The following is a 10,006-nucleotide window of genomic DNA, read 5'->3' on the forward strand; positions in this document are numbered from 1 at the left end:
CTATCTATCTATCTATCTATCTATCTATCTATCTATCTATCTATCTATCGTTCATCTATCTATCATCTGTCTATCTACCTATCATCTATCTATCATCTATTATCTATTTATCCAAATTGAGGTAAGTAATTTGGTTAAAAATAATGATACAATATTCTTTTTTTAAGGGATTTTTTTAAATTTTATTTTTAAGCAGTCTCCACACCCACACTCTAACTCACAACCTCGAGATTTAGAGTTGCAAGCTTTACCGACTGAGCCAGCTGGGCACCCCAGTAATGCAATGCAATATTCTTATTCAGCTAAGCACTTCTTACATATTTTTGAAGAAAAGTTTTGAATGTATAACCCCCTGAGAGAAGGGATCGCGATTCAGTGAAATTAATTAATGTTTCCAGGAGGCTGGTGAGCTATTTCAAAAAATTACTCATTTAATTTAAATAATGCTATAATAACCATAAGGGAGCTAATATCCAACTCAGTAGAAACATGTAAATACTGTTAGAATACCAAAAGGGTGTTGTTAAAAAGCCCTCAAACAAGAGAGAAACATTACTTTTTAAGAGTAAAAAAACCACTTTGCCAATTTCAAAAGACACAGTTTTAATACCCAGTGGACACTTTGAGGGCATTACCTACTAGAAAAGGAAACAAAACTTTCATTGAGAACAAATGTCAACAGAGAAACAATTTGCTCTTGTGCTTATCTCAGTGGACAAATGTCAGCAAAGTTCAACACAATAAATATGCTTATCTCAAAACACTCTGGCAGCATTCTCAGGGAAGCTACTAAAAGCATTTTGGGTAAGAAAATGTTTTATTATATAGAAATAGCCTGCGCAGCGTAGGACATTGTGTATCTGATTGAGTTGAGGAAACTCGTGTTTGATACTGTTACGATTAGCCACCTCCCCAGAAATACCCTGATTCTACCTCATCAATTCTCTGCCTGTTTCATCCATTTCCCTTCTGATTTTCTGCTTCTCTTCATAAAATTTGTTAAAATCTGTATTTCAGCAGTGACAACCCAAACCCCCATTCTCTGATCTGTTTTTTCAAGCCACTATGGATTTATTTCAGTGTTAGGAAACAAATATGTGCTAGGTCCCTACTCTACTAGGTTGAACAGAATTTTTTTATAAGAGACAGAATTTTTGATTAATAATGAACACAAAATGTGTTACCATAACAACAATTTAATATAATATACTCTTCCTTATCCATGTCATATGTGTGTGGGTCTGCTTGGCTAAACATAGCTTTGCCAAGTATGAAAACACCTTGCTTCCCCCCACCAGTGGTTAGAGGTTTTCCTTAAAACTTTGTAAACAGTTATAATGAAGTATAATATGCATAGAAAAAAAAGCACATGATTTACAATTTTATAGTTTGAACAAATATTACAGAGTAAATATGACCAGGTAAATACCACTAGACGTAACTGCACCATCACCCACAGAATTCCCATTTACCCTCTCCTATTACTGTTCTGTTTGTCCTTCCCCAATTCAACTGCTGCCTTGACCTCAAACTCCATTGTTTAGTTCTGATTTTTTTTAACTTCATATAAATGGAAACATGCAATATATACTGTTTTTCCCCCCTGACTTTTCTTTTTTTTCACTCAACATCCTGTCTGTAAGTTCTATTCAGTTTATTGGATGTGGCTGAAGACTTCATTTTCATTGCTGCCTGGTGTTGCTAGGTCATAAAGTATGCCCAATTTCAGAATGATACTACAAAATGTGGGTCGTGCTGTGATAGTAAGGTTTTTGTTTTGTCATGTTTTGTCTTTAGTTTTACCTCAGAAAGTCATGAATCTTAAAGTGAAAATTTATAAAAACATTAAAAGGATATTCAAAGGATATTGGATATTCAAAAGAATAGCAGATATCTATTGTAATTATCTTACCAAACTCAAATGTAAAAGTTATTTTTCATTTTAAGAATTAACTTGGCAAAGGTCATAAAGTACTGAATCATTTTAACAAAAGAGCTTCTACTTTGTATAGAAAAGAAGGAATACATACAAAAACATCTATGCATACATAAGTGTAAAGCATCTTTCATTTTATATGCAATAATTCAAAGAATTTATTATGACCACAATTTTACCTTTTAATACAAGATAAGGGAGATAAGAAGATATTTGTAATCAGACGGAATTTTTATTTTACTTATTCAATACTCCCTTTTTTAAACATAGTGTTTCCACGGACTATCATATTTTAAGTATAATCTGAAAGTATACTTATTAATATTGCTCATTTATTAATATTCACAAAATAACAATCTTTTCTCTATTCAGTCGAGTACATTTATGTACACTGACTCTTTTTATATAAGATTTATAATCACATAAACTAATCTTCCTTTTTTCAGCAGTATCCATGCTAAAACCAAATAATTTTCTTCTGAGAAAAAAATTCTAATAGTGATCGCAGTTTGTATAATAAATGTAATGATGTCAGTTAAAGATTTTCAGAGGCAAATTAAGATTCTTGTCCTTCCTTTCCCCTGGAATTCTTAGTCAAGAAAAACATTAACATAACCAGGACAACTCTTAGAGAAACCAGGTGAATTAAAGACAGGTTGAGAAAGTGTTACACTGTGTTACACAGTGTTGTAACAACACAGGAGAATATAAACCAGGTGTGAAGTGTGACATATACATCACTTCATGTGTTCAAGTTACACAGTAAAAGCATCCTGACTCTTCTTCTCAGGATTTTAAAAAAGCAACTTTTGAATGCTTCCGAAGACTAAGTCTACAAGAGTAACAATAATTTATTTGGAATCTAAGGATTTGTGCAGATATGTATTCTCATTTCTCTTGGGTAAATACCCAGGCGTGAGATTGTTGGGCAATAAAGTACATTATGTCTATCTTTATAAGAAACCACCAACCTATTTTCCAAAGTGGCTCTACATTTTGACTTTCTTACCAACTGCACAAGCTTACTAGCATCAGTTGTTTTAATGTTAGCCTTTGGAATGGTGTGTAAGGGTATGATATTTTGGTTTTAATTTTCACTTCTCTAATGACCAATGATTTTGAGCATTTTTCACCATCCTTTGGCCAGCTGTATATCTTCTTCGGTGATGTGTAAGAGATGTGGGCATTCCTTATATATTCCGGATATAGGTTTTTTATCAAACATAAATGTATAATTATTTTCTTCTCATTGTAAGAGTGTACTATTATAAGGCCTTTCCTTCTTGGAAATTTGTTTTGGTTTGGTTTGCTTTTGTTTTTTTCTGTCCACTTCTGGGCCTGTGCCCAGCTAGGTGGGCTCCAGGGAGGGGGTCACCATTCACCAGCTCCCAGCTGGGAGAATGAGAAGGCTTTGGGCTAGCCCTCCAGGGTCATGGATTATGGAGTTTAAAGGGGCAGGTCTGGCCTTTCCTGGCACAGCGTTGGGGTATCCAGGTAGGGGCATAGGTGGTGCCAACAGCCTAAGCTTTCCACCTGTCTGCCAGCCTCATTGTGTTTGGAGGGAAGTATTCTATACCTTGCTGTTCACGTTGGGCCTGACTGTGTTGCTACCTGACTTCCAGCCAGCAGGACAGACTTCCCCATCTTCATGCGTGTACTGGAAGGCCTGGACCAGCCGCAGAACTTCGTCCATGGAGCGCCCCACAGGCAAATCATTGACAGTGATCTGGCGAAGGGCACCCTTGCCATCGATGATAAAGATGCCCCTGTAGGCAACGCCTTCATCCTCCTTCAGCACGCCATAATCTCGGGACAGGCTTCTGGTTATATCCACCAACAGGGGGATGTTCAGAGAGCCCAAGCTTTGTTCCTTCCTTGGAGTGTTGATCCAAGCCGGATGGGTGATCTGGGACTCTACAGAGACCCCCAGCAGCTCACAGCCCGGTTTGCCAAAGTCCTTGGCATACTCACTGGAAGGCATGATCTCCGAGGGGCAGGCAAACGTGAAGTCCAGCTGGTAGAAAAAGAGGACCAAGTATTTCCCTCTGTAGTCGGAAAGCTTCAGCTCCTCCAAGGTGGCCTGGAATCTGGGTGTGGGCTTTCCCAAGGGCGCGTTGCTGGGAGGTCAAGACTGAAAGGTGCGTGGGCAAAAGGAGGACACACGGATTGCTGGACTCACCGACACGTGTTCTCAGCGACCCCTTCTCGGAATTGCTTTAATGCTATTACAATTTCTCCTTTCTTTATATGGGCGCCTGGGTGGCTCAGTTGCTTAAGCAACTGCCTTCAGCTCAGGTCGTGATCCTGGAGTCCCGCATCCGAGCAGGGAGCCTGCTTCTCCCTCTGACCCTCCTCCCTCTCATGCTCTCTGTCTCTCATTCTCTCTCTCTCTCAAATAAATAAAATCTTTAAAAAAAAAAAATTCTCCTTTCTTTATAGACATTATTTAAAATAATTTAAATTTAAACCTAAATTCCAGATCAATTAATACTTTTGTGTAAATATTACAAAACCGTTTTTTTAGATAACTGATTTTGTGTTGTATTTGATTAAAATCCACTGTGCTGAGATTTTTAAATGGCATATATGTACACAGGGTTATTCTCAGCTGCTTTGTTGCAAGCCTGAATTTCTCTCTAGACATGCCTGAACCATGATGCTGATTCATGGCCAATAAAAAATTATATGTGCTGCTTAGTGATTAAAATAATTCTGTCGTAAAGTTTGAAACATATCATAGGCCACCCTCTATACAACTTAAATACACACACACACACACACACATACATACGTAATATAAATTTCAGACTTAGAGTTTCTGTTATCTTTTAGTTGTTTGAGCTAACTTTTACTTTTAGTTTTTGAGTTATTGAGCCAGATCATGTAGCCAAGCTCGAACTGTAAAACCAGATGGCATACAAAATACCCATTCTCAGATGAGACTGTAGCTTCTGAGACCAGGGTAACTGATATCTATCTTGGTGGTTTATGGCCCATAGATAAAATGTGTTCTGTGCCAATGAGGTGACAATTTGAAAGCTGTTTTTGAATGTCTCACTCCTGCCTGATAATTGCCTGTGTTTTTTTCCTCCTACTGAATAATATCCTTCACATTTATGTATACCTGTAGAGTGTGATAAATCCTTCCAATAATTCAAGAAAGCATAATTATCGCACATGGCATAGCATATTACCATATTTTTGTGTGTTTGGTGCATTATCATTTGTTGAACAAGACAATCTCAATTAAGGTTGGAATGAAATTGAAAATTAGGTTATACTTGGTAACAGATTTCTAATCATAGAGAGGAAATTATTAAATATGTTATTTTATGTGATTTTCATTATTTTCTGCATTATTTTATTTCTATTTTTTTATTATTAAATATGTTATTTTATGTGATTTTCATTATTTTTCTGCATGTCCAATAGTATTTTATGAAAAAAAATTTTAAGGGTATTTTAATCCTACATATTTTACTTTAATTTTAAACACTGATGAATATCAATAATAGATATTCATAAAATGTAAACAATAGTTAAATGATAACCAGGCTATTAGTTGTCAAGCTTTTTGATAATTTTCTAGTAAAGGTTTTTTTTAATTATGGTAATAAAACTATTCAGAAATCAAATGTATCATGGCTTGCATCTTCACATGGTTGCTATTTTTTCTCTCATTGGTTAATTTTCCTTGATTTTATTGTGTTCACAAAGTAAATATCTGAGCTAGTTACTATCCAGACAAAACAAAGGAAAGCACCTGTGATGTTAGTTTCATTAAAAAGATATAGAGTGTTTAGGGTCTTAAATTTATCAATCATTGTCCACAGAATATAGTAGATGAGTGGTTGGATTTTGGAGGCATGAAGATTTGTGCTTAAACCCATTCTGCCATAGGTGACGTGTCCTGTGACTTTGGACAAATTACCGAACTATCTAAATCCAGTGTTCTCATATATAAGATGGCAATAATTTTATTTGAGGGGCTTAGAAGATATAAAACACACATATTGCTTTGTCATTTTCTGGCACAGAGTAAACAATTACAAAATATTAGCTATTATTCTATTATAGTAATTCTCCAGGCCTCGCAGTGTTTTGTGAAAAAAAAAAAAAAGCTCTATTCTAAGGCTCTTGTCTTGCCTATCTCACTATCTATTCTTTTGTTCCAATAATTTCTCACGTTTCTTAACAGAATAGCTTCTTTGTATGTATATTACCATATATTTGATTGTGAACACTAATTGTTAATTCTGGATCCTTTCCTTTCTTCCTAACTAAGATTTGTAGGAACTTATTAAAAATAATCATGTTTTTTTTTGTTTAACTTTAGGGCATTGTCTGTTTTGCTGTTGTTTTTGTAACTAGACTCCTAGTGCCAACATAACTTGCAAGTGGTCTTTAATTTTACTGTGCAATTGAACCAAAACAATATCACAGATACCATAGAGTAGAGACTATTTGTGTTTTTTTTTATTCACCAATATTTGTTAGTAGCCTAGCACAGTGCCTGCAACATAGTAGCTGTAGAATACCTGTTGAATGTATGGATAAAACTAACATACCTAGACTACTCTTTTGGAGAGAATCTTAAAGAAAATGTTTAAGGATCTTCAGAGTTATTCTTTCAGGCTTCTTTGAATATACTATAGAAACTTTCATAGATATAGATAATATAGAGAACTTGTCAATGTAATTTGCTTAAACTCTTTGAATAAATAATATTTTAAAGATTTATTTGTTTATTTTAGAGAGAGAGAGAGCATGAGTGAGAGGGGCAGAGAGAGAGAGTATCTCAAGCCAACTCTGCACTGAGTGCGAAGCCCAACGTGGGGCTTGATCTCATGACCCTGAGATCAGGCCAAAACCAACAGTCAGACACTCAATTGTGCCACTCAGGTGCCCCAATATTTTAATTTTTAAAAATTATCATACAATGAAATAGTGTTGGTAATTTTAAGTTGACATTAACTTAGTTATTTACCGTGTGCAGTACACTTTGTCTTGCTTTACATATTTAGTTTATGTAATACTTAAAATGACATTGTGATCCAGTTTCTATTACGCCCATTATACAACAATGTACAGTTGTTTATCAAAGTTTATACAGTTAGAACTGTGATTTAAATTTAATCCTATATGAAAAAAATTAATCTTATATGACTTCAAATTGTTCAAAACCTTAGCCACTTTACTACTAGATTTCTTTAAATGCTTCTAAAAATGAATTTCTTAACCATGTATTTTGAATCTATATATACTCATCAACAGCTAGAAAAAAGATATTTTTGCTGAAACTGCATTATCATTTTTAATATAAAATAAATGTCCCTTTAGTCTGTAGAGTTTTGTCAGTCTTAGTTTTTGTGACAGTTTTTAATTAAGAAAAAATATCTTTTGTACCAAAGTGAAATGCATAGCAGTTGTTTTTTTTTTTAAGATTTTATTTATTCATTTGAGAGAGAGAGTGAGTGAGAGAGAGAGCACAAGCAGGGGGAGAGGCAGAAGGAGAGAGAGAAGCAGACTCCCCACTGAGCTGGGAGTCTGATGCGGGGCTCGATCCCAGGATCCTGGGATCATGACCTGAGCCGAAGGCAGATACTTAACTAACTGAGCCACCCAGGTGCCCCAATGCATAGCAGTATTTAGTGATTTCTAAATCCTAGGAAGATGCATTTCTTTCCTTTTTTTATTTTTTAAACCAGAATACAGCATTTGTAAGTATTAAAGTATGTAATTATTTTGAAACAATATTTAATAGGATTTTCTCTTTACTGACCCAGACTATTTTAGAGAACTTTCATTTCTGGGGTAAAAAAAAAAAAAAAAAAAAGTTCATCTTGACTTAAATGGGACAGAACATTGGATAAAACACAGGTGCTCTGCTGCCCCTATAAGGATGGCCACACACCAAACTACCCATCAGAGAAGCTAAATGCCTTTTAAGCCAGGAAGCAAGCTGGTATGCCATTGTAAAAGGTAGATCTCTGTATCATGTTTTCTGATTTTCTCTTGATTTAAAGAGTGGATAGCAATTTTATATCATTTTTCTATTTGCTCTACTTAACCTCTTTGTCTCAGCTTACTAGTCTCTTAAAGTGATAATAACAGTGTTGTTCAGTGTCATCAGAAACATACTAGGTGCCTCAAGACTGTTGAATCACAGACCTGTACCTCTGGAACAAATAATACAATATATGTTAAAAAAAAAAAAAGAAGAAGAAGAAGAAGAAGAAGAAGAAGAAGAAGAAGAAGAAGAAGATAGCAGGAGGGGAAGAATGAAGGGGGGAAATCGGAGTGGGAGATGAACCATGAGTGACAATGGACTCTGAGAAACAAACTGAGGGTTCTAGAGGGGAGGGGGGTGGGGGATGGGTTAGCCTGGTGATGGGTATTAAAGAGGGCACGTTCTGCATGGAGCACTGGGTGTTATACGCTAACAATGAATCATGGAATATTACATCAAAACCTAATGATGTAATCTATGGTGATTACCATAATAAAAAATTAAAAAAAAAAAAAGAAACATACTAGGTGCTTCAATAGTAGCCGTGATGATAATAGTAGTAGAAATGGGAGCAGCAGTAAACAGCAGTGGTGTTATTTAGCAGTAAGGGGGGAAAAAAACACTTTATAGTCAATGCTCATGGAAGGACACTTAGAAATATTTACAAAACAATCTTTGTGGTGTTGCATCGGACTGGATGTGTGGTTGGGGAAGGAGGGAGCCCTTTCTCACCCAGTTCTATCCCATTATAGCATGGATCCTTTGGAAGAGAGGGAGTTCCATGCACTAAAAATAAGTCTTCCTTTTAAAAATGTGTGTTGCATAAATCGTGTGAAAGGATGCATGGGACTTCTTTTGAACTGTCATGAATACGCTTGAGGTTCATTAGGCTTTCAAGATGCTGTTTAAGTGCTTCGTTAGAAACCAGGGACAGTGGTGCTTACTTAAAGCGCAGGTGCAGGGGGACCACTCGGCTTTCTCGTGAAGTGAAACCAAATTGCTCAGACTGAACAGTCTGCTTCTGAGCTAAAAAAAGGAAACGACCCCATCCTAAGGAGAAGATACTGTTTTAATTTTATTTTTGATCATATTGTTACCGGTTTTGTTAATTCTAAGCTGAAAACAAAACTATCCTGGGAACAATGTCTTAGACCTTTGACACTTGTAATATGTGGGAAATAGATTGTAATTTGTCTCTTCTTAAATGAGATTCATTAGATCAAAAATTTAAAGTGAGAGATTGAATAAAAAGTAATTTTTAGTCTATAAATATAAAAGTTTAGAAACTAAATGTGTCATAGCTAAAAGATGCATAGTATTACACTGAATTATGCAGTATTATACTTGGGACTTGCTCCTTGAAACCAGACTGTTATTAGCTCTGTAAAAAAAAATGAAAGGTGTGCAGGACATTTCTTTGCAAAAAAAAAAAAAGTACTTGTATTCTTTCTATTTGTCTTTGAGGAATTTAAACTTAGTTTTCAATGGTTTATACTTTTAGAAAAAGAATTTTAATTTAGGTCACAGTGGTCCTGACAAAATCATGATGTTACCTTTTTTTGAAAGAAGTACTGAGTGTCATGTAGCCGGATTCACCCCCAGTGCTAGCTCTTCTCTTCCCCTACATCTCCAAGGGGTTGCTGTGTTGTGTAGCTACTATTTGACAACTGTCATGATGCACTACATTAAATCTTAGCACATTCCAGAATTATTCTTTTTAGAAATCAAAATTAAGAAAGGAACAATGCAAGAATGTATGGCAATGTTAATAATTGACCATAATATATTTCAACTTCCATCACACCATCTTGATGCAAACAACTACATATATCTTTTCATTTGCTCCATTTCGGTTTTGTAATTTTTTTTTAAAGATTTTATTTATTTATTCATAAGAGTCAGAGAGAGAGAGAGGCAGAGGGAGAAGCAGGCTCCCCGCTGAGCGGAAAGCCCGATGTGGGACTTGATCCCAGGACCCTGGGATCATGACCTGAGCCGAAGGCAGACACTTAACCATCTGAGCCACCCAGGCACCTGGTTTTGTAATTTTTAAATAAAAT

At 35.6% G+C, this 10,006-nt stretch overlaps 1 protein-coding gene across 1 annotated transcript in view; it reads right to left on the reverse strand.

Moving 5' to 3' along the window:
* The window catches only part of LOC118013801 (peroxiredoxin-2-like), a 134,572-nt gene extending 125,044 nt beyond the window's left edge, over positions 1 to 9,528 (reverse strand). The window contains exons 1-2 of the mRNA XM_035009593.1: positions 9,500 to 9,528; positions 3,513 to 4,053 (exon numbers count right to left, since the gene is read on the reverse strand). Of these exons, the coding sequence (XP_034865484.1) occupies positions 3,513 to 4,053; positions 9,500 to 9,528 (570 nt within the window). The remainder of the gene's footprint in view (positions 1 to 3,512; positions 4,054 to 9,499) is intronic.
* Between the last annotated feature and the right edge of the window lie 478 nt (positions 9,529 to 10,006).

The sequence above is a fragment of the Mirounga leonina genome, unplaced genomic scaffold (genome assembly GCF_011800145.1).
Source record: "Mirounga leonina isolate KUSES-001 unplaced genomic scaffold, KU_Mleo_1.0 Mir_154, whole genome shotgun sequence".
In the NCBI taxonomy this organism is placed as follows: Eukaryota; Metazoa; Chordata; class Mammalia; order Carnivora; family Phocidae; genus Mirounga; species Mirounga leonina.